This window comes from Kryptolebias marmoratus, linkage group LG20 (assembly GCF_001649575.2).
Source record: "Kryptolebias marmoratus isolate JLee-2015 linkage group LG20, ASM164957v2, whole genome shotgun sequence".
NCBI classification, from domain to species: Eukaryota; Metazoa; Chordata; class Actinopteri; order Cyprinodontiformes; family Rivulidae; genus Kryptolebias; species Kryptolebias marmoratus.
The window spans coordinates 4,504,312-4,528,064 of record NC_051449.1 but is presented as its reverse complement, the minus strand read 5'-3'; the positions used below and the strand labels follow the sequence as shown (position 1 = coordinate 4,528,064).

The following is a 23,753-nucleotide window of genomic DNA, read 5'->3' as shown; positions in this document are numbered from 1 at the left end:
TTTAGAAAAAAAACATTTGGGCACTAATGCTGTCATGTGTTGATATGATAAAACTAATTAATTCACAAGCTGATCAAATGTTTTTTTGACAATTACTTAAAAACTTTGATAATTTTCAAGTTCCCAACAGTTAAAAATTAATTTAAAGCACCATGTTCTATCATAAGTAAAAATGTATATTTATTTATATGATCCCTCCTTGTTCCTTGTCACCTGTGATCTTTACCTTTGACCCCAAAACTATGAAATCAATAGGGATCATCCCCACTCCACGAGGCGTCCAGCTGTGCAGTTTGACATTCTTATGATGAGGCGTATAAATTAATAAAAAGAAACACCAGCTGACCAAAATCATTTTATTAAATTCATATTTGCTGTTATAACGCTAATTACGTTAATCGCTAACTTTAATCATCATTTAATAAAGAATCTTTTAAATACCAGCTGTGTTTAGCTATACAAGCAGCTTATTTCTAAAGTAACTGGAGTCCTTCGGGTGCAGCATTCTGAGCGCCACGGCAAGTTAAACGTCTCAGGATGTCAAAAACCGCTTCCCCACCAGAGGAAATAACCTTTGCGAGTCCTCAAAACATTAAAAAAAAAATAGATATCATAATCATAATAAAACGTTTGACTGAGGAAGGGATTTCGTCAGTTTGCTTCATTTTTTGAGGCTTCGTCAAAGTTCTCCACAAGATCTGCAAGAAAAAAAACAGATAAAGAAAATCAGAAGTTTGTGCTGAAAGGAGACACTTTAGTCTAAAACGATAAAAAAAAAGTGTTTTAATTTTAATGAACTGCACAGGAACTCCTTAATTTAACATGAATTTCTGTAGCCCAACAAATGTTCTTCTGAGCACAAACCAGACGATAAAAGTGGGATTATTTTTAAGGGAAATGAACAAATAAAACCTAAACGTCCTCTCTACCTGGCACGTCGTCGTCCTCTTCTTCTGCGTTTTCCTCTTGGACAGCTTTCATGTCCATCGCTGCTGAAACACGGTACAAAATTAAAAAAATTTAATTCAGCTTCGACATTTCCTAATTATGGTCAAGCTCTAAAAAGCCCAAACCAATTTTCGTTTCTTACGAAAAAGCTGCTCAGTTAAAATCAAAATATAAACTTCAACATTCTCTTATTTACACCTGAAACATCTCCTTATGGTGTAAAAAATAAATAAACAACAGATTTGGCTAAAAGCTCCTGAACAAAGTGGCAGTACATTTCCACGGGCCCTCTGGTGTTTCTAAAACAAAACAAACCAGTCATAAAAATAAAATAAATCTGCATAAACATGCGGAGTATTCAGGTTTGCTTCAAGCTATTTAAACCAAGACCAGCTGGAAACGTCTGAGTCACTCACGCGCCGCAGGGGTTTGTGTTCAAGAAATGAAGAAAAGTGCCGCGGTCTTAAGCTCCGTGTCCATTTTTATGTTTATTTAGTTATGATGTTTTATCCCTCGAGCCTTCTTCAAAGTTAGCGATCAAAAAGGAGTCTAATTAAACCAAAGAGAAATGCATATGAAGCTGAACAAGCAACACCTTTTTCATTTCTTATTTTCTTCCAGTATGTTCACATTTATTAGTCAAGTTAGATCAGATTTAAGCATCCCAGATATGATAACACTCGCTGCAAAGTCAGCAAAGGAGGCATTTCCTCAAAGCGTTTAAGGAGCCTCATGGTGGCTCCAAATAAAGACAGGAAGAGGAGCGGCCACAAACAGCGACATGGAAACGGTGTCCGAGAAACTAAGAAGGATCGTCTCCAAACAGCAGCGAGGACCCCTCAGACCTGCATGTAGGAAGAACTAAACAACCACTTTAAAAATAAATTTAAAACCCCAGAAGAACCAGCTCCTCGGGTCAGGACTCAGGACAGCTGGAGGGAAAGAAGCCAACATGTCGAACGGGAAAACCAACATTTCAGGCGAGGAGCGACCTGAACGACCCGCAGGTGGGTCAGCGACTCTCGTGTGACGGTCAGCCAGAATTTATGTTGCTTTCGGGTCCAATAGGTGGAGGTAAGGTGCTGCTTTGTCCACTGTGCATTTAAAAGAAAAAGACGTTTGAGTGATTTTAAACACCTCGTTTGTCCTCGTGGTCTCAGAGTTTTAAAGCAAATAACCGTGGATAAAAGCAAAACTATTCTATCAGTATCTTTTGTAAATAAGCGGCTCTGTGTTTTTACTTTTTCTGCTTGTTTTCCAGGCCATTTTTTTCTTTTTTATGCGTCTCTGGCGCCGCCGTCTCTTGAAACTGGAGTTTCTTTTTCACCGTACAAACTCCGGGCTGAGCCGTTAACCTCAAAGAAACTTTGGCAAACCCTTGCAGGCTGGTACAGAAAACAGAATTAACATCCCAGACGAGACGGACCACGATCTGGGCCTAAATGTTACTGTTTCCATTAAAGCCAGGGAGAAGAAAAAGAAGTCAACACGCCCTGAAATAACAGTAACACCTTTGACTAACTGAACAGCAGTTTAATTTAACACCTTCACGCCGTCATGTGTGACGTCACTGACGCAGATGATCAGTGTATCGTACTGAGGAGCTTTTCCCAGCATCACACACACACTGAAAGCGACTTGACACCATTTAAAACACTTCTTTTGGTGTGAAATTATCCTCTTATTGTCAGGGTTTAACCTGACGTGACAAACATGCTGGTTTAAAATCCAGTTATTATTATATTTAAAGGGAGTGTTTCAGCCTCGTGTGTGTGTGTGTGCGCGCGCGCGCGCGCTCACATTGCCGTGGGAACTGCTCAGCCAGCTTGCGCAGGCTGCTGAGGCTGTCGGCTCCCAGCTGGCTCAGGATGCCCGGCAGCATCTCGGTCAGCTGTTTGGTCTCGGCGTGGCCCGTGATGGCGAAGGTGTTGGCGGACAGAGACGCCTGAACTTTGGGGTTGTTGAAGTGAATCACCGTCCCGTCGTCTTTTATCATATTCACCTGAGAAGGGCAGAAACAGTCCGGGTGAAAGACTTGAACTTCAAATTTAGGATTTCCACATAAAGGCCATTTAGGGGTATTCTGAAACGAAGACACTTGTGTATTCATTAACAACTTTACTTGCTCTCTGTGATAGATGTTTTTGCTGAAACTCTCTAAAAATAAACCAAACGATGACACATTCGGGCAACCCTCAACTCAGGCTTTAATCCTGATAAAAGACCCAAGATTATAAGACAAAATGAAATAAATCAAATCGGTACAAACACTCCTTTGACAGCTCACCTCTTCTATCCCTGCGATGTTGTTCACTGACAGTTTCTTCAGCGATCCCTGCAGCTTTTTGTCGTCAGCTGTTGCCGTTTTGTGAACGACCTTTTTCTTCCTGCGGGCGGTCCCCTGAGGAAAGAACAGGTGCAGAAAAGAAAGGTTTAAACGGCGTAATGAAGCACGACTTCAAACACAATAAACACATCAGATCATACGTTGTTTCCTGATGTTAAAATGCAATTTATTTCTCTCTGGAAAACAACTTTGACCTTAAAAGTACTAAGATTTGTTTCCTACTGAAGCTTCATCTGCATATTTCAGATTCTTATTGGCATCAGTTTAATGAAATGTTGTAAGACGGCAACACATTTGTGCAGTATTTTAATTTTTAATCAAACTCAATCAGATAAAATGACAACTGATTTGAATTCTGGAGCCAAAATCATAAAGAGCTTGTCTCTACGTGATGGCAATATGTTCTTTACAAATCGGAAGGTTACAAGACACCACCTTGATCGTATTTCAGTAACTCTAAAATGACTTTACCAACAGCAATAAAAACTATGAAAAGGGTCACATCTTTGACATGATTATTATGAAACAAAAACTAAAACGATTCTGCTTGTAACGAAAACACTGTCTACAAAAAAAGGAAGTGATTACCTCGAGTTAAAGCCACAAGGCTTTTCCCAAAGGCTTCTATTATTGTAAGCTCGAAAGTTATTTTTATGAGTCGAGAGCTTCAGCTAAATTAGACGCTTTCTTATTTTCTCCTTCTGAGCAGAGCCACTTCTGTTACAAACTCAAAAATGAGGGAGATCACGTGGGTACGGACCAAGATGGACGCTTGAGGCTCTTCTCCGCTCCAGGCTAAAAATAATTTTACATCTACCTCCAGTTAAACTCGTTCTTATCTACTTTGAAACATTCCGGGGATGCCTCGAACACAACGTGAAAAAGATTTCCCTATTTTTTCCCCGTCGGGCTCCTCCACCAGGAAGAAAACCGTTCCGAAAGATTCAAGTCAGGGTGAGGTCAGTGCTAATGTCTCGGAGCTAGCCGACCAAACTACAATGGAGCTGATATTATCTGAGGTAAAGTCGTTGGCCTCCCGGATGAAAGATATGGATGCATCCATAGGCACCCGACTCGATACTATTGATGTCGCATTGGGCGATTTAAAGACTTCTGTCGGTTCGGTCGAGAGCTCCCTGTCGCTGCTTTCTAGCAGAACGGCGGACTTGGAAAAGCGCATGGAGGAGGCCGAGGGGAGAATCTCCGAGACAGAGGACAGCCTCGGCGCCTATGGGACAAGCATAGCCGCCATGGAAAAAACAGTGGAACAGTTACAGCTAAAAATAGATGACCTGGAGAACCGTGGTCGGCGTAAAAATTTAAAAATCATTAATTTACCAGAGAAAGTAGAGGGCAACACTCCGCTTGTGGACTTTCTCCAAGAAATGCTACCGACCTTGGTCGGTTTACCAGCTGAGCACCCAGCATTGGAGATCGAACGGGCCCACAGGGCTTTGGCTCCTGCTCCGGCCCCGAATAAGCCACCTCGAAGTATCCTGGTCCGTTTCTTGAGATATTCGCACAGAGAGGCTGTGCTTAATGCAGCAAAGAAGAAGCGTGACATATTCCATGGCGGCTCCCAACTGAGATTCTACCCCGACCTGTCGGCGGAGGTCCTGAGGAGAAGGCGAGAATTTGGTGCTGTGGTGAAGGAGCTGATCCGCCGCGACAAATACCGTGGATTCGCTTATCCCGCTCGCCTCAGATGTCTTCATGAGGGGCGAATCCGTTTTTTCGATACATCTGAGGCTGCCGCTGCATTTCTGGACTCGCTTAAATGAGGTACCCTGTTTATTATTGTTTCTTTTTTCCTGCTTTATTCAGGAAATTTGGAGGAAGATGGACTTTATACCCGCGCTGAGACCTAAAAACATTCTCGTTTTTTCTTCTTTTTGAACTTATTACGTTGGGAGGCCTCTCAGCGTGGCTAGATTTTATTTCATTTTATTTATTTTCTTTTTATTATTCTTTCCTGCCTGGACCACGGATGGTGTTTTGAGCATCTGGTTGTCGCTGTGTTCGAACCTAGAACCGGGAGTTGTATGCTGTTTGGAAACGTTAGTGACATCTTTTTGGGTTGTTCTTTTCTGTCGTTTGGGGACAGGATAGGGGAGGGTGAACGCTGCTGTTTGCAGATTCAGTATTTCATTTATTTTATTTGTTTTTATGTTAAATGTCAGGAACTTAGATGTGTTTTTTTTCTTTTCTTTTTTATATATACAAATGTCTATGCACAGCCCAACTTATTCAAATATGACACCCAGTGTTTAAGAACTGTTCTCTGTCCTTATAGTTTGTATGTCTGGCTCTCTTAGGATTGTTACCTGGAATGTACAGGGACTGGGTCATGTGATCAAAAAGAAAAAGGTTTTGACTTTTTTGAAAAAAAATACACTCGACATAGCATTATTACAAGAAACTAGGTTATCTGCTACAGAACATTTGAAACTTAAAAGGGACTGGGTAGGTAATGTATATTTTTCCGCCCATTCACAAAACAAGAAGGGTACGGCCATTCTCATACATAAGAATCTTCCTTTTATTCTGGAGCATGAGGAGAAGGATTCAGAGGGGAGATTTATTCTAATTACAGGGTCGATCCATGGACAACATATAACTATTCTCAATGTATACGCTCCTAATGATGACTCGCCCCAGTTTATATCACGAATGATCTTATTGTTTAACCATCATTGCAAAGGAATTGGCTTTCTGGCTGGTGACTTTAATTGCGTAATGAACGCATCTCTGGATAGGTCCTCCGCTGCGAAATTGCCGAACCCGAAAGCTTCAGCTGTCCTGAAAAACTTATGCACAGATACTGGTTTGATAGATATTTGGCGACATCTACATCCTAAAACAAGGGACTATACATTTTATTCACATCCCCATAACTCCTATTCTAGGCTGGATTATTTTTTTATCCCCAAGTCGCTTTTACATTTAGTTCAAAGTTGTAACTTAGACCCCATAGTCTTGTCAGATCATGCACCAGTATTTTTAAGTGTTGATCCAGTATTACGTATGTCTAGAACTTTTACTTGGAAATTCAATACCTCCTTTTTAGATAATGAACCCTTTCGCAACTTTGTCCGGAATAACTTATTGCAGTTCTGGCTTGACAACAAGGAATCTCCTGTATCTTCTGCTATGATCTGGGATGCAGCAAAAGCTACTTTGCGCGGCTATCTTATCTCTTACTGCTCTCACCAAAAAGCGGCTCGAGCGGAGAGAAGAAATAACCTTGAAAAAGAGGTGATTCGACTAGAACAAATACACAAACAATCACCAATATTATCAAATTTAAAGGCACTAATGGCTGTTAAATCTGAGCTTAATATAGACTACACCCGCCAAGTTCAGAAACTACTACTTTATACTAAACAGAAATACTATGAATTTGGTAATAAGCCCAGTCGCATGCTTTCTCACTTATTGAAAAACCAAAACAATAGTCGCTTAATCAATATGATAAGAACGCAAAACGAAGACGTTTCATATGACCCTAAAATCATTAACAGCACTTTCCGGGATTTTTACACATCTCTATACAATACAGATATGGCTGACCCGGAAGATATCACCTCCTATTTGAGCAATATATCTCTACCCTCTGTTACGGGAGAGGATCGGGCCTTTTTAGATGCTGCAATCACCCCGGAGGAAGTTTGGGCTGCAATTAAATCTATGCCAAATGGGAAGTGTCCTGGACCTGATGGGTTTCCATTGGAATTTTTTAAATCATTTTGGCCAGAGATTCAACCAATATTAATGCCCGCTGTTAATGACATTTTGAGGAACGGCATCCCCCCCTCGTGGAGACACGCTTCCATCAGTCTTCTTTTAAAAGAAGGTAAAAGTCCCCTGGATTGTTCCTCCTTCAGACCTATTAGTTTGCTTAACGTTGATTATAAAATTGTAGCAAAAGTATTGGCCCGGAGATTGGAAAATATCCTTCCTAAAATAATAAACCCAGATCAGGCAGGTTTTATAAAAATGAGATATGGCACAGACAATATACGACGCGTTCTTAATGTTGTTCAGTACCTTAACACTCACAAAAAGCCTGCAGTAATTGTTTCCCTTGATGCCGAGAAGGCCTTTGACCGAGTTGAATGGCAGTTTCTTTTTCAGGTGTTACATAAATTCGGCCTGGGCCCAAATTTCATCAACCTGGTTAAAAGCTTTTATTCAGACCCAACAGCCTCAGTTAACACAAATGGCTTGATGTCTGAGCCCTTTAAGATTCATAGGGGTTGTAGGCAGGGGTGCCCCCTCTCACCCTTACTGTTTACATTGTTTATAGAACCTCTGGCCGAGATTATCAGGACTAATCCAGATGTATCTGGAATCAATATAGGCGGTAGGAATCATGTAATTTCACTATTCGCAGATGATGTACTTCTATATATGTGCAATCCCGAGAAATCAATTCCAGCCATCTTGGAATCTATGGCCACGTTCAGCGCTTTGTCAGGATATAAAATCAACTTGGGAAAGTCTGTCGCCACTCCTTTCGGCATCCCTTCAGAAAACCTCACGCAATCTCCCTTTCAATTGTCTATGAGAGGCTTCAAGTATCTGGGTATTTCTGTCCCACCTGATCTGAATAATCTTTTTGGAGCTAATTATTCACCTCTAATTCAGAAGATAAAACACGACTTAATAAAATGGGCTCCTTTGCCGTCCTCTTTTTTAGGGAGAATCAATATTATAAAAATGAATATTCTCCCACGACTTAACTATTTATATCAAAATCTTCCCTGCTATCTATCTCCTGCACACTTCAAGTCACTGAATTCTCATCTATCTCGCTTTGTTTGGAACTATAAACACCCAAGAGTTAAGTTTTCTACACTAACTAAGCCAAAACATCTTGGAGGATTGTCATTACCATCCCTGCAACTTTATTATTGGGCAGCACAACTTAAAATAATTTCAAATTGGTTTATGAATAGAAGTAACTCTTTATGGTTAGATCTGGAATCCCAATCTTGTCTCCCCAGCAAACCTAATTCTCTCTTCTTTATAAGTGGCATTGACCAAATACCCCATCTCAGAAGCAACTTTATTGTTTATAATACCTTGCTGGCTTGGCGAGATGTGAAGAAATATCTTAATATCTCTCCCACCCTCTCTTCTTGGTCATCGCTAACCTTGAACCCAGATTTACCAGCGGAGATTAGAAATATTGGCCTGTCTGAATGGTCATCTAGGGGTCTGTCAATTATTATGGACATACTGGATTCTGACTCTGTTAAATCCTTTGAACAAATTAAGGCCGATTTCAATATTTCTAATAGAGATTTTTATAAATACCTACAGATCCGTCATTTTGTGAACTCTCTCAGGAGAACAGGAGCCTTACGTACAAGATTGTCAGAGTTAGAAAATATAATTGTCATGACCAAATCTCCCAAGGGACTTATCTCCAAGATATATAGTTTATTATCTGGCTCTGACTCCTCAGCTTACGATGCTATGAAGCTGGTGTGGGAACATGATCTAGGGCTGAAATTTGATCTAGCAGATTGGGAGGAAATTTGTATTGGGATTTTTCCCAGCTGCACCTCAATTTCTATACATGAGCAGAACTTTAAATTTTTCTACCGAACTTATTATACACCTGTTCGCCTTCGGAGGATGTTTCCAGATACTTCGGATCTTTGTTGTAAATGTAAAACACATAGGGGCACATTTATTCATCTGTTTTGGTCTTGTAACCGTATTCAGGTTTTCTGGAAAGCAGTTCATCTGATGATACAGGAGATCTTTGGTAAACGGTTCCCACTAACTCCCTCTTTCTGTCTTTTTAATCATACTTCGGAAATTTTATATAACGCAGATACTAAACATTTGCTTGTAACCCTCTTATTTCTGGCCAAAAAATGCATTTTACTGAGATGGTTAGCACCGCAGGCCCCCACTGTTGATATGTGGATTTCACAAATCTCTGATATTGTTTTAGTTGAAAAGCTGACTCATGATCTCCATCAAAGGTCAGACAGATTCTGGGGGATTTGGGACCCAATACAATCTTTCTTACAGAGACTGTAATCTTTATTTATTTTATTAATTTACTTGTTTTTTCTTTTTTCTCTTTTTATTTCTTTACATTCTATATATTGTTCACTTGGTTGTCTGGAAGCTTTGACTATTTAAGATGTTACCTGGGATTGTCTGTCTGTACTTTGTGTATATGGGCTGTCTGTATAGGGTTTTTTGTTTGTTTTTTTTTTCTCTTTAATTTTATTCTGTGTTGACACTGTTGTGCTTCTTGTTTGTTTGGGGTGGGTTGTTTTTGTTTGCTTTAGTTGATGTGTGTATATAGTGAAAAAAACCAATAAACAAATAAAAAAATAAAAATAAAAAAAAAAAAACTCAAAAATAATGTTTGTTAATCTGTGTTTAATTTATGCAAGAATTTCCTCAGACCCTTTTGTAGTTTAATAAATTAGTAGCAAAGCGTTGTAAAGTCATAAACCTTCACTGGCTCTAAAGCGGCTGATTTACTTGCACATTTGATTGTTTTACTTTTCCATACTTGCTTTTAAACTGAAGATAACTGCAATGCAATCTGATTGGAGCTGGAAGGACAAGGGCTTTCCCAATAAATAAAAAAATAACAAATATTGCCACCTAGTGTGTGGCTGCAGGCTTCACAGCAAATGTGAACAAAGCCACAGGGGCCACAGATGGAGGGGCCAGCCAGTGTTTAGCCTCATAAAGGGACTGCTGAGGTCAGGAAAAAAGGCCTGGCTGATTCCTGTAGGCTTCTTAAAATGAGCAATAACTCAACCGAGGACAGGGCAAATCTTAATCTGATACTTTTAGATATTTGTCACCACATTTACAACTACAAGAAAAGGAGATGTGCCAAGAATTAGACCGTACCTTTCCTCCTATCCGGACCTGAGCTTGAAGTTTGGCAAGCTTCTCTTGGTTCATAGTGTCCTGTTTAGTTCAATAAAATGCAAGTTAATTTGGTGAATAAATCCCCACGCCTCGACATAACAGAAAACTCATATTTTCACACCTCAAACACGAAATGGACTGGGTACCTGAGCGTTTAGCCGTAATAACTTAGCGAATTTCAGCACATGCAGGGTAACACAGACATAAAACACGTCTTCTGACAGCTTTATTTAGCTTACTGATACCACAGAGCAAGAAAAACTTTAATAGGAAAACAATTAGAATCGCATAGTATTTTAAAACAACATCCGTGTAAGATATTAATGATGCTAGCTAAGATTGCACAAGACAGCGAGACAGACTGAGCTAATGCTAGCTAGGTGGTTAAAACAACACCGTAAAAATAATTCGGTTTGGTTCTTGGCTACACCGAAAGCTAAGGCTTTAAAACAACCAACTGTAGCGTTTAAAACAAACGTAACAGTCATATTTACCTGTGGTTAGGGATTATCAGTCCGCTGAACTGTTTTTATGCTACAAACGGAGCAGCACGGATTAGACCATAGTTAAATCAGGAGCAACAAACGGCACTTCCGGGTTTGTTTTTCCAGAATAAAACCGTCACGTCGCAATTTATTTGTAAGTGCTTCACACGTTTGGGGAAATATGCTAATATATATCTGAAATAAGTCAAATTATATAATATGAAGAACGTTGTACAAGCACAGACTGAAGTGTTTATCTTTTTTATTTTAAATTCGGACTTTTACGCTCTAGTCGTTGCATCAACTTCCGGTTCTATACCTATTATTTTCTCGTCTGACTTGATCTGACTCAGCGTTGTGGAGCACGCGGTGGTGTGGATGTGATGTCACGTGAACACGCCTCTAAGTAAAATAATAAAAAAAAAAAAGAAAAACAAAACACCGTCCCTTCTGGCTATAATAGGAAGCGGCGCTGACTGAAGACTGTTACTGTGAAAGGGTTCGCAGATTCACATCCGGGTCATTGTTTTATCGAATTACCATTACTGCCATTAGCCGCTAGCTGCAGCTGTGTTTGTGAAAATGCACACCTCTATAGCAAATATCGCCGTTTTTTCGCTTTTCCAGGTTTTACTGTATTTCTCGGGCTTTCAGGAGGTTGTTGAAGCCACCAGCGGGAGAGGTGAGTTTGTATTTGGAGTTTAAAAATAAAGAGTTTAAAGCAGATTTGTGTGTAGCTTCATTGAAAGTGCTGGCAGAGGACAGCTGCTGGTCTTTGTGTGAGCATCCTGGATCACGGTGTGTGTGTCCTTGGTGACTCTTTGAACAGGTGTGTGTTGTCAAAAACACAAGGCTGGTAAAGATCCAGTTTTTTTCTGGCTCACCTAACTGCAGTGATTTTACTTCCGTCACTCTTACAGAAACATTTTTTCTAGTCTAATAATCTCTCTGCACTGATGTTGTAGTATTTTTAAATGTGTTTGGTAGCTTAAGGGTACAGAAGTTAACTATAAGATGGAATCACACAAACTAAACACATCTACAAACTAAAAGATTACAAAGAAACTCAACAGATACACACCATTTGACAATTTCGTGATGTTTTTTGTGAAATATATTTCACAAATATATATATTTTGTGTAACCAACTGTTCTGTCTCACTTAAATAACTTTCCTTATATTAGTATTCTTAATGGTTTATCAAGTAAAACAACATAAAATCTTGGAAACTCAAAACATCTAACTTATATCTGTTTGTTTCAGCTCGGCCTCGTTGTTAAAATGTCTACATAAATGGCATAAAGTGGTTCTCGCTTTAGTTTTGTCACAGTTCTTTGTATTCGTTCTGCATTTAGGGCAGATCCACCCCGTCGAGTGGAAATATGAAACCAGAAACACAAAGCTGGCGTGCTCATAGATGGATTATTTTCCCTTCCTGCAGGATTTGGAGATAATATCCACTGGAGGACGCTGGAAGATGGCAAAAAAGAAGCTGAGGCCAGGTGAGCTGACACAGGACAAAGACCTTTTTGTGCCGGAGGCGTAGAAATAAAACAAGAAAACAAATGTCCCACATTTTCATGTCTGACAAGTCTGTGTCTCTATTTGAAGTGAAGCATGTTTTACCGGTTGTGGGTTTTATTGTTCTGCGGTTTTAGTTTTTAGAAAGAAAAAGTGCAGAGGTCTGTATCGGGTTTGTTTTTTATCTGTGTTTTGTCTCCGACAGCGGGCTGCCGGTCATGGTCATCATCCACAAGACCTGGTGTGGAGCCTGCAAAGGTCTGAATCTGTTCACTGCTTCTTTCACACCAAGAGAAAAAAATAATCATTCAAACATTTATACACGTCTGACGCAGCAGAACGACACATTTAGGCGTTTCTGAAAACCCTCAGCTGTCGACGAACCACCAGAATTATTTCCAAGTCGTCGTTTACGTTTCAGTTTCCTCAAACGGTGGAAAGAGTGACGAGTGCTGAAGCTTGTAGGCTTCACCTGAAGTCACCTCATGACTCAGTTTGGTATAAATAAAACTGGATCAGAGTGGAGTTCAGATGTCGCAGAGATGTGGGGGAGTTGATGTTTTATTTATCTTGCAGAAATATCTCAACACTCCGCTGGAACGAACATGAAACCAGTTCAGCCCAGATTTAATTTAAGTGGTTTCCATGTCTGGATAAGATATGGAAAAAAACATTTGTGTTTCTAGACTTTTATTACCTATTGCAAAACAAAAATAATCAGCATTTATAAAAGTTATTAACTGTATTTATATAAAAGCTCGAGCAGTGAGGTTTCCAGCTTCTGTAAAGTCAAACAGGGAACTCGAATCATGTTTTGTTGGGAGAAAACACTTTTTATGATATTATCAGTGAAAATACAACAACTTGAATCGTTTTGACTTGTGTTGGAAAACTCAAAAGTCAGATTTGTACGATTCTAATCAAAAACTGTTTTGCCCTGGCCAAAAAAAAAGTAAAAAAAAAATAAATGTAGTTTTTAAATATAAAAGTTCTCTCTTGCAGTAGGTGGGTGTTTATCCTCACAAGGTGAGCTGAAAAGCCAAACTGAGGAAAACAAAAAATCTTCCAGCGTTTAATAATTTTACCTGAGCGCACAGATTTAAAAAGTAAAGCAGCACTACTTTTTTTTTCTTAAACGTGGTAAATTTACAAACCTTTTGATTAAAAATTGATAATAAATCCGAAAATTTGAGTCTTTTGAGAAATTGGGCTGCAGATCATTACAAAAACTTTGCAGAAACAGAGTTTATCGCGTCTGATAGCGTCGTCACAATGTTCAGTATTCAGGCAGACGTGTGTTTTCCTAATAACGTGCAGCCCTGTTGAAAAAAAAAATGGAATTTCAAAATGGAAAATGATCAGACGGTCAAAACTGGTGATGTGGAGAGCTGCTGGAGGGACACATCTGAAAGGAAGTGTTCATTCTGAAACTGCTTGAGAAGACACTTTAGAGGTTTGCAGTCGTTAAAGCTTCATATGAGATGATGTTAAATAACTTTTAATATTTATCACAATCAGCATTGAAGCCCAAGTTTGCTGAATCCAAGGAAATCTCTGAACTGGCGCACAACTTTGTGATGGTGAACCTGGAGGTGAGAAATTGCAGCGACTTCTTCTGTTTGGATTTAAAGCTCTGGTTTCAGGAAGTTTAAAGTTTGTAACCGATGGTTTATCACAGGACGAAGAGGAGCCGAAGGACGAAGCCTTCAGCCCCGACGGTGGATACATTCCTCGGATTGTTTTCCTCGGTACGAAGGCGCTCTCTGTGTGAACACCAGCAGCTTGTAGCTTTCTTCAGTCAAACCGTCGAGGTGTGGATTAAATAAGCGCCGCGAGAAATAACGAGGAGGTGGAGAAACTGCCGATGTTAGAGACAAAGAAACGACGATTTTAGGAATAATAGGAGGAATTTTTATACAACTTTTTCTCTTTAATTAAAACCTAAACTGTCTTAACTCACAGCTGTCACTGAACCTGAAATAGGATCGCTTCAGAGTTAATTTAAGCTTTAAAACATTTCAGTTTTCACAGGAAAAACAGAAAAATATAGACGATTTTTTAACCTTTAACCAAAAGCTACTACTGATTTCTCAAATTTACAATATCTGCATGTTTTCATAGGAAGTTTATTCTTTTTATATAATGATGATTGTTGTGTTGTTTGAAAAAATACTCATTTAAAAGGAATTACTATCCCCGTCTTAAATTCTGGACTCTTGGTTTGACGTTCCTGAGTGGGAATAAAGGAATTATTTTGAGAAATCAGTGATTTAAAGTGAGCTCTGCAGCCTCCTGTTTGTGTTTCCGTCTGAATTAAATTGAATCCATGATGTTCACAGATCCCAGTGGCAGCGTCCATCCAGAAATCACCAACAAAAACGGAAATCCCAACTACAAGTACTTCTACAGCACCGCAGACCAGGGTGAGTCACGCCGTGCAGATGCCTTAAACCACCCCTCATTTTTTATTGAAGTGATCTTTAGAAACTGTTCAGGTTTTCATCGCTGCTGTTTCACTCAACTCATCAGAGGAATTTGGGACATTTCGGCAATTTTAAGGTTAATCTGGTTCCTGTGTAACCAAAGAGAGAGACGTGTGTCTCATCGGACTCCGTCAGTGCTGTCCCTCGTCTCCGGTCCTGTTCGTGGAGACGAGGGGGTCCGGTTCGGGAACCTCAGGGTCTCGTCTCGGCTCGTTTGCAGCTGATGCGGTCCTGTTGGCGTCTTCAGGCCGTGACCTTCGGCTCCTCTCAGTCCGAGGCCGCGGTTCTCGCCTGGAAAAAGGCGGAATGCTCCCTCCGGGTTTGGGGACAGAGCGGGGACAGTCTCGTCCGCAGTAATGAGGGTGCCGGTCCGGTTTGTCGTGGTGAGGAAGGAGACGAGCCGAAACAAGGAGATCCTGGATACGAACAGCTGAGAAGAGCCTCCTCCTCATCAGAGGAGTCAGCTGAGGTGGTTCGGGCCTCCTGGGTGCCTCCTTTTAGATCAGTGGTCTCCAATCCTGGTCCTGGAGAGCCACCATCCTGCAGGTTTTACTTGTTCCTCTGCTCCAACACACCTGGTTTGAATCGATGGGTGATTAACAGGCTTCTGCAGAACAAGAAGAGGGGATTTAACCACTGAATCAGGTGTGTTGGAGCAGAGAAACAAGGAAAACATGGAGGATGGTGGGCCTCCAGGACCAGGATTGGAGACCCCTGTTTCAGAGGTTTTCCAGGCACCACCCACTGGGAGAAGACTCCAGGGCAGACCCAGGACCCAGTGGAGGGATTCTGGATCCTCTCTGGCCTGGAAACACCTTGGATCATCTTGGGTTTCCGTCCTGATGGCTCCACGACCCGACCGCGGATAACCGGCGGATGGATGGATGGAGGAAGGAAGTAGCAGTCCTTTTTAAAGAACCATCTCCAACAGATGAACAGCAGATCAGTCATGTTTTTTAAGAAATATGAAAAGGGAGAAAAAAATCCAGCAAAGACTCGTCAGGATCTGAGCTTCATCATCGACTGTGTGACAAGTTTTCAGCCAGTCGCTCTTTGAGTCATCCTGTTGGTGTTAAAATATCATTTTCTGTCGTTCAGGCTGTTACCTTTTTGATATTTTTCATAGATTCAACGAGAACAAGTTGTCTTTGTGACAGGCTGCTGGTAACAAAGTGATCGACACAAACTCAAAGGATGAATCAGTGTTTGGAGCTTCTTTCTTTTTTTTTTTTTAAAGGCCAGAATGATTCATAGGTCAGAGTTAGGTGAGATTCCTTTAACGCTGGTCAGCTACTGGACTGAAAATGAGAGGAAAAAGCAGAAAGTCTAAAGGAAGAACTTGAGAAATGCAGACTTCGGAGCAGTACTGATGAGATCTCCCGGCGTTTTTGTGCTTCGTCTCACTCAGTCGTGTCGAGCATGAAGGAGGCGCAGGAGAAGCTGACGGGCGACGCCTTCCAGCGGGGTCACGCCGGAGACGAGCTGTGAGGAGGCGGAGAGGCGCTCCGGGCTTTTTAAAGGGCTACACTTCTTCTGCCGGAGCTCCCGCCAACGAGCCCTTCCAAACGTCCGAACCTGTTCGCCGCGAGCGCCGCCCCGTCGCCACCGATTTGAACCGAAACCCATCGGTGCTCGAGTATTTTCCTTCTGTTCCCGCCATCATTTCAACCGCGTACGTTCGTAGTCTCAACGGAAAGCCACTCGATGTCTGTAGAGGAACACAATCAACCCGTTAGCCACATTACCAGTTTGAATTATAAAACGGTTCCTTTTTTTTAAAGTAGTTTTTATTCTTTTTGGCTTTGACGAGTGGAGAAGCAACAATCGGCTGCATCCGAAGCTGGTTTTAACGCCAACACACGACTCAGAAGTCCAATATTTTTATTATTTGGAAGCTCGCCTTCTTAGTAAAGGGTTAGGTTATCTCAGGAAATGGGGTTTCTTAGGAGGAAATAACTCTGTAGTTCAAGAAAACGGTTGGATTCACCTGATTTTTACGATCTCTTCCGACAGCTAATTTAATTAGCTTTATGATCATGTTTGACATTAAAGCTGATTTATTTATGCTTTCATCGGTTCCTAAAGTTGCCAAGATATGTTAAATTACAGCATTATTGTCAAAAACGAGCTTCTAACAAAACTGCATTAGATTGTTTTAAGGACAGCTGCTCCCTCTGAAGTAATGTGCTTCCAAAGATCCTCTACAGCATTTCTTATATTTGTGACGATATTCACCTTTTAATTTACCTGAAATATCCTATAATCCTGCCGTATTATGTAGATTAATTCTGCCGGATCGTTTTGGTTTTCCCGCTGCATGTGACGTAACGTTCCTCCTTCCTTTTTCTTTTTTTATCTCTTTAAATGAGGGGAGGAAAAGTTGGTTTCTGTGTCTTGATGTATTTTTTACGGCCAAGTGTGCAAAATAAAGTTTGTTGTACCGAGTGATGTTTACGAGTCAGTAAAGAGAATATATCAGCTTTTATTGTCTATGCAACAACAGCGATCCCTTATAGACTCTTTACATTAAACATCCTGACAGTGAGACGGTCTAAATGTGCAGCCATGTGCTTTTATCTTAAAGGGACAGTCTGGTCATTTCTGTCAAATAGTACCTTTCAGTCGTGAAGAAAAGGGTAATAATCTTCATCCAGGCTCAGCAAACGGGCACGTTTGTAATTGTTTTTAAAGGTTTATAAAACATCTCTTTCTAGAAAAACGACATGCAAGGTGTGTTTGTTTAGTTTGTCGCCGTTTTTGCACGCAGATGTGAGCGTGCGGAGCTCATATATGAGCCTAAAGGGCTTTCACACGGTCTGAAACGCTGTTAGTTACGCCAGCAGGCGTTTCCGAGTGCACAAAATGTCCTTTTTTGGCTTTTTTGCTCAGAAAACGGCATCAAACGAAACAAACGGTGCTTTGAGGTTTAATTTTAGCTAACGGAGCGTTTCTGATGTTTGACAAGCCGCGCTTCGCTTGGCTAGCTATTAGCCTAGCCTGGAGGAGGACTTCCTGCCGTTTCCTCCACGCTTTGAACGCTGCAGTCTTTGATTTTAAACCTCCTCACTCCGTCCACGTTAACTGCTAACTGACAGGAAAATAACCAAACTATCCCTTTAAAGAGTGATTTTTTTACATGGCCAAAAATAAATTACAGGAAGAAGATGCTTCTACGCATCGTCTTCAACTAAAACAGTGAGAAAATCATCAGGAATGTGTCTTCAACTTGGCTAAAAAAGGATTTTTGCTCAATTTTAACAGCTGGAGGTGAAGTTCCACCTGAGGAACGGAAGATTTAAACAAACATTGACATCTTTCTTTTTCATTTTATCTAAAAGCTCTAAAAGAGACATTTAAAAAAAGGTTACAGGAGAGAGAAAAGTAGCTAAAAATCACAATAATTATTCTAGTTGCACAGCGCTGCTGTAAAATCAGCGGCACGTTTTCACGTAATAGAAAAATCTATAAAAAGATGTGCAAACACATCCGTATATTCCGACATGCGCAGCCAGAAAACGCAGCAGATCGGAGTACGGAACTGGGAAATTTTAAGTATGCGAACGTGCGATTTACACGAAGTGGAGTGTGGGAAAACGGCGCACGTCCTCGGAGGATTACAACAGAAACGTGTCGAAGCGCTCCAGCTGAGAGCAAAGCTAAACCTAAAGATGGACGCCTTCGTCCAGACGCTTCTCGGGGTTTGGATGTACGTTAAACGACGAGTTTGAGGGCGGAGGATACGGAAACCCTAAAACCTTCCCTGCTTGGCGTCGCCGATGGCGCCCCACACGTCGAAGACGAACTCGTCGGGAAAGGCGAAGTCTCCGAGGGTCTCGTCCAGCGCCATGGCGAACTCGTCCGGGTTCTTCTTGTCCCGGCCGACTTCGACCATCGTGGCGGCTGCGGAGGAAAGATCACAGCTGAGTGAAATCCAGCCGAACCGGGCGCGGCGTTTACGAAGGCCGACGGCTCACCAAGCTCCGTGTCTCTGATGCCCATGTAGCTCTCCAGAAGGTCGTCAACTTTCTTTATGGCTTTCTCCTCGAATTCTGTCGGCTGTGGAAACAGGTTTATTTGTGATCAGGGCAGGTAAATAATCCCTCTCATGGTGGCTGTCAGTGAGCCTGTTTGGTACTTTTAGTTTAACATCATCATGTTTCAGTTTATGTCAGCTTATTTAGCCTTCCTGTGCATTTAATTTAGTTTATCTTAGCTCATATTTTAGATATTATTAGATTCCTGATTGTTGTTTAGTTCAGTTTTAACTTCATCATGATTTCATCTTAGCTACTATTTAGCTCATGTTTAGTTTCATGATTTTATTTAGATTATACATGATTGATGTTTTTATTTCTGTGTTGTAAAGCACTTTGAATCGCCTTGTTGCTGAAAAGTGCTTCATAAATAAATTTCACTTCACTTCACGGAGGAGACGTCGTGTCACCATGATTAGTAAGGGCTTGTTTGTTTTTGTTTTACAAACCTGAGTCTAATATTATCGCCTTTAAGCTGTTGAAGAAGCAGCTTTCAGTCACTTTTAGGTTATTCTTCTTCAGAGACGTCTGACAGAAAGAGCCACGGTGACTCTAATACTTCACTTCATTTTTTTCATGCCGGAGTTTCACAAAAAGGTCATCCTACGTTGATATAAACTGTGAGATTTGTCAGCAAAGCTACAGTAAGTGTTTCTGCTTTCAGGTTAGGAAAAAACAATCTGCGAGTTTAGTTCTGCCATAAAAAGCTAACCTTCATCACCACGACGAGGAAGAGCAGCTGAGAATCTTCATAATTAACCCGAAATATGGCAGAAACTTCAGCTGCAGCTCAGAAATGACCTTTAACCTCGTCACAGGTTCGAGCTCTCCGAGTTAATTTATTCACTTCATCAGGTAATCTGGGATCGATCCGAAGTCAGACGTGTCGTTACAGAACAACTACAACGATTAGAAGAAAAACTAAACATTAATAATGATTCACTAAAGAGCTCCTTAAACATTCAGTTCATCCTGTTACAAACAAGTTGTTTAAACAAATCTACGTGTAAATGAATCAACAAAAGCTGAAATTCTGATCTCTCATTTTAAAATGAACTGTTTTCTGGTTCCATTCGTTATTTTTTTTGTTCTATTTTCAGTCCAGGGTATCTAATCTCTGACTCAGGGTCACATGACCGCCTGTTTATAGACGTGTCTAATTATCGGCGAGCGTTTAACTGCCTCTGCGTGCTCGTTAGTTTGTTGGCAAAATATCTCACGAGCCACCGGACCTGTTTTAACCAAACTTCCAGAAAGCAACTGATGGACTTCTGGAGTCAGCTCCATTCAAGATGGCTGCCGCGGACGCAGGACCTTGGCACGCACAGAAATGGCTCCAGCTCTCGTCGTGGTAGTAGCCGAGAGTTGTCACTGACGTGTCCTCCGGGTGCCAACAGAGGTCGAGGTCGGCGCCGAAATCTAATCCGTTAGCGCTCTGAGGACGACTCTCGGCTACCACGCCAAATCTTCACTCCGTATCTGTAATATTCAGAGTTGGAGCCATTTTTGTTGTTTCTGTAACGTCAATTAGCTGCGGCGGCCATCTGGAATCTGGATAATAAGTTGTAGATGAATCCAATGATTACTTTGTCCAAAGATTCCTGAGATATTTCGCTAACAAACACAAGGTCCTACCTCGTCCTCCACGGTAGCTGGACCTTTGGACCGGAGCCTCAGGGTGCTCCTCCCGGTGCCGACCTTGCCGTCGCCGCCTGGTTTGCCGCCCTTCGACCTCGGCTCGAGCATTTCTGCCAATCAGAGACAAGTTTCACATCAGCTGCTTGGTTTATCCAAATCAGAGCAGTTTGATAAAAAATATTCTGCTTCTTAAAGAGCCGTTTTGGAAATTAAACCACCAAAAACTCGTTTTGACGTCTTTAACCGCGGCTCACCAAACGCCTTCATCGGCTCCACCAGTTTGAGGGTGAAGGTCTTGTCCCGGGGCAGGTCCTTCAGCATGCGGGCGACCTCGTAGTGCCGCGTCCCGACGATGTTTCGCCCGTTGACGCACTCGATGTGGTCGCCCACGCAGATCACCTTCACCTGGTCGGCGACGCTGCCCTCTCTGATTCTCTGAGGGGGGAAACAGGAAGTGGACGGAAAGTCAATGGGCGGCGAGAAAGAAGCGATCTGGCTTCGTGTTTTGGGAGGAATTTAAGGTCATCTTCTTCTTAACCTGGAGATTGTCCAGGCAAACAGAGATAAATCAGAAAGAAGGGAAGTGGAATGCTGATTTCATGAACTCGTCTGCAGCTCAGAGATCATCGTTCACGTGGAGAAATGGGCGTGTGGCGGTGAAGTCTGCAGACAGGCGCACGTTTACATCTTTAACATCCCGGGAGGAGAGCTGGACCCGTCTGAAAACCCCGACGGGATGCAGTGCGGCGCCGGCGTCACATGATGGCACACGTGAGCAGCCCGGTCAGAAACAGGAACATGACTCAAACCAGGCGAATTATGAGTCACTAGAAATCAAAGCTACTAAAAATATAAAAGGCAGGCAGACAATTAGAGATAATGACTTGAATTGTGACGCTTTATGTCTCACGTCTGTTTTATTTTATAATAATCTCAAACATTTGGTGTGAAAGTTGCTTTTAATTTCTTATTTTGTGGCCCGGACAGAAAAAGAGTTGTAACAATGGAGACTGGCGTCCATTTTCTGGAATATGAAAAACTAAAAATCACCAATTTATTTATTTATTATTTTAAATAAATCAAATTAATGGCCATTGAAATAGTTGCCTTTGTGTGTTTGTCTGATACAGCCGATCAACCTTGGCAAACATAAAAACGGCTCCAACTCAGTCGATTTTGCAGCGACTGAGATGGAATTTGCTGTGGTAGTAGCTGAGAGTCATCGTCCGAGCGCCAGCAGGTCTCGCAGGAGCGATACGAACGTTAGTGTTTCTGGTAAATAATTAAAACACTGATTATGAACATTTCATGAAAGAAGAATCTGATGAATTCTTAATCCTACTGACCTGATTTCTGTTTGTACAACTTCCACTTTTATATTATATTATAATAACTTATGGTTTATTTTCATCCCAGTCCTAGAATCCAAATAATCGATGAGTTGAGATGATCGATCAGGACGGACACTGATGCTGATAAATGACATCTTTTTACAGACGTTACTCCATAAAGCAGGGGCGTCAAACCCGGTGACACAAAGGGCCAAAATTAAACATTTGGTCCTAGCCAAGGGCCAATCACAATCAATACTTATTAAAAATTACATAAATTAACCTTGGTTTTAGATGTATTATGTCAAATCATTCATATAGAAATATCAATTACCTTTTCCCAGTTACAGATTATACAGAATTTAATGCAAACAGACTTTAATGAACACAGACAAATAGATCAAACTTCAAAAAGCTCATCATTAGCTGTTATTTCTTACGCCTCACTCAGATTTTAAATGAATTTTTTAACATTAAAACAGACAAAAACCTGATCATACAGAAATTAAAACTATATATTGTTGGCTTCTAAGTCACTGTCAGAGAAAACGTGACTAATTAGGCTCAGTTTTTTTTAAGCAAAATAAGAATCAGAGACTCGATCTGTCCCAGACTAGAGGGCCGGATGAAATGTTACAGAGGGCCGGATCTGGCCCGCGGGCCTTGGGTTTGACACGTGTGACGTAAACGCTCCTCACCTTGATGAAGGCGAACCCCGCTCCGTTGTCGGTGATCGTGAGGCCGAGGGCATCTTCGGATTTAAACACTTCCACTTCCTTTTTGATTCCCTTCACGTGGGCGAAGATGAAGTCCTCCAGGCCGATCTGACCCCCCAGCAGCTTCTCCATGTCGATCTTATGGGTGTTCAGGGTGCAGAACAGGATCTGCGGGAAGACGGGAAATTAAATAAAAACCTTTCCTTGGACAATATGGGAGGTTATTAATAAACCTGTGATAAAATAATGAACTTTAAGGCACTTCTGGCTTCAAATCTGAAGGAAACGTTGATGATTACTGTTATTAGTCAGAGCATAAAAAGCCTCTGAAAGTGTCAGACTGTCGGTGCTAAATATAGGAATGTTCAAAAAGCTCAGCCTCCATCGCAGCAGTTATTTACGACACTTTCCACCCTCTCACCGGTGCGCTTCAGCTCATTTAAAGGAAGCAGACAAATAAAAGCGTGATCTGGTTTTCACGCCGTCCAGACGCCGGCTGATGCAGCCGCCCTTCAGAGTCCGGCGGTCCTAAATCATTTATTCAGAGGCGACGCGCCGGGAGAGCGAAGGGATCGGATTCTGCCTTGTGTGCACCTGAGAGCCGAGAATCCAGAGGCTGATTTAGACTGCTCGGTCCAATCAGCCTCCAACTCCAGGGCCTTCCTGGCTTGTGTACCAACAGGCGTTGCTCGCGCACCCATTAGCTGGCACGGCTCCGCTCGTTGCCTCGGGCTACCAGGCGATGAAAGAGCGGGAACTGACGAAGCCTCCTCCTTCAGCTCCTTTCAGCTTCCATTTGGGACAGGAAGGAGGGGGAAACGGCAGCATCGCGTTGAGCCACCGCGGCTGCAAACCGCGTTAGGCCTCCACGTCGACGCTTCTGACAGCAACAACTACGAGACCTCCCACGACCCGCGGCGCTCTGACAGGAACCCTGACCGCCACGTGGGGAAAAAAAAGCTGCTAGTCTGAGTCGCTTCAGCATCATTTCAGGTTCAGATGCTTTAAAAGGACAAATTAAAAACCTGCCGACTTTCACCGCCACCTGGAAGAAACAATCCCTCCAGGATTTTGCGGGCATTTTTTGTGATTGTTGCGGCTAAATTGCCTGATTCAGCGGGGCATTTTCCTAAAAGTCGCGATTTTGTTTTTACTAAAATAAAAAAAAACCCATAACTTTTCACATATAAACCAAAAATACTTCCTAGTTTTGTAAGATAATTCCCAACAAACACTGACATTCTCAAAAGGTGCTTTATTTGAGAACTTTGATAGCTTCTAAACTGACATTCATGAGCATTTCTGGATTGTCCCTGGTCTGCAGCTCTCCTCAC

General features: G+C 41.7%; 3 protein-coding genes across 4 annotated transcripts in view; 1 reads left to right on the top strand and 2 right to left on the bottom strand.

Moving 5' to 3' along the window:
• Positions 1–342: 342 nt before the first annotated feature.
• On the bottom strand, positions 343–10,832 carry LOC108232939 (transcription factor BTF3 homolog 4). 2 transcript variants are annotated; one of them, XM_017411087.3, is made up of 6 exons: positions 10,705–10,832; positions 10,190–10,249; positions 3,236–3,349; positions 2,749–2,950; positions 930–992; positions 343–698 (listed from the first exon to the last, which is right to left on the bottom strand). In XM_017411087.3, exons 2-6 carry the CDS (start codon positions 10,241–10,243, stop codon positions 652–654), a joined length of 480 nt encoding a protein of 159 aa, XP_017266576.1. In that variant the 5' UTR covers positions 10,244–10,249; positions 10,705–10,832; the 3' UTR covers positions 343–651. The 2 variants fall into 2 exon arrangements, with proteins under 2 accessions (XP_017266576.1, XP_017266577.1); XM_017411088.3 differs by having other exon boundaries at positions 930–989.
• A 339-nt stretch (positions 10,833–11,171) lies between these two features.
• txndc12 (thioredoxin domain containing 12 (endoplasmic reticulum)) lies at positions 11,172–17,145 on the top strand. The gene is made up of 7 exons (XM_017411075.3): positions 11,172–11,377; positions 12,138–12,198; positions 12,423–12,475; positions 13,736–13,809; positions 13,896–13,965; positions 14,557–14,640; positions 16,109–17,145. The coding sequence occupies exons 1-7, from the start codon at positions 11,278–11,280 to the stop codon at positions 16,186–16,188; spliced, it is 522 nt and encodes a 173-aa protein (XP_017266564.1). The 5' UTR covers positions 11,172–11,277; the 3' UTR covers positions 16,189–17,145.
• The window catches only part of gipc2 (GIPC PDZ domain containing family, member 2), a 15,936-nt gene continuing 7,932 nt past the window's right edge, over positions 15,750–23,753 (bottom strand). Inside the window, exons 2-6 of the mRNA XM_017411074.3 lie at positions 22,402–22,587; positions 20,627–20,807; positions 20,370–20,482; positions 18,675–18,756; positions 15,750–18,600 (exon numbers count right to left, since the gene is read on the bottom strand). Of these exons, the coding sequence (XP_017266563.1) occupies positions 18,449–18,600; positions 18,675–18,756; positions 20,370–20,482; positions 20,627–20,807; positions 22,402–22,587 (714 nt within the window). The 3' untranslated portion in view covers positions 15,750–18,448. The remainder of the gene's footprint in view (positions 18,601–18,674; positions 18,757–20,369; positions 20,483–20,626; positions 20,808–22,401; positions 22,588–23,753) is intronic.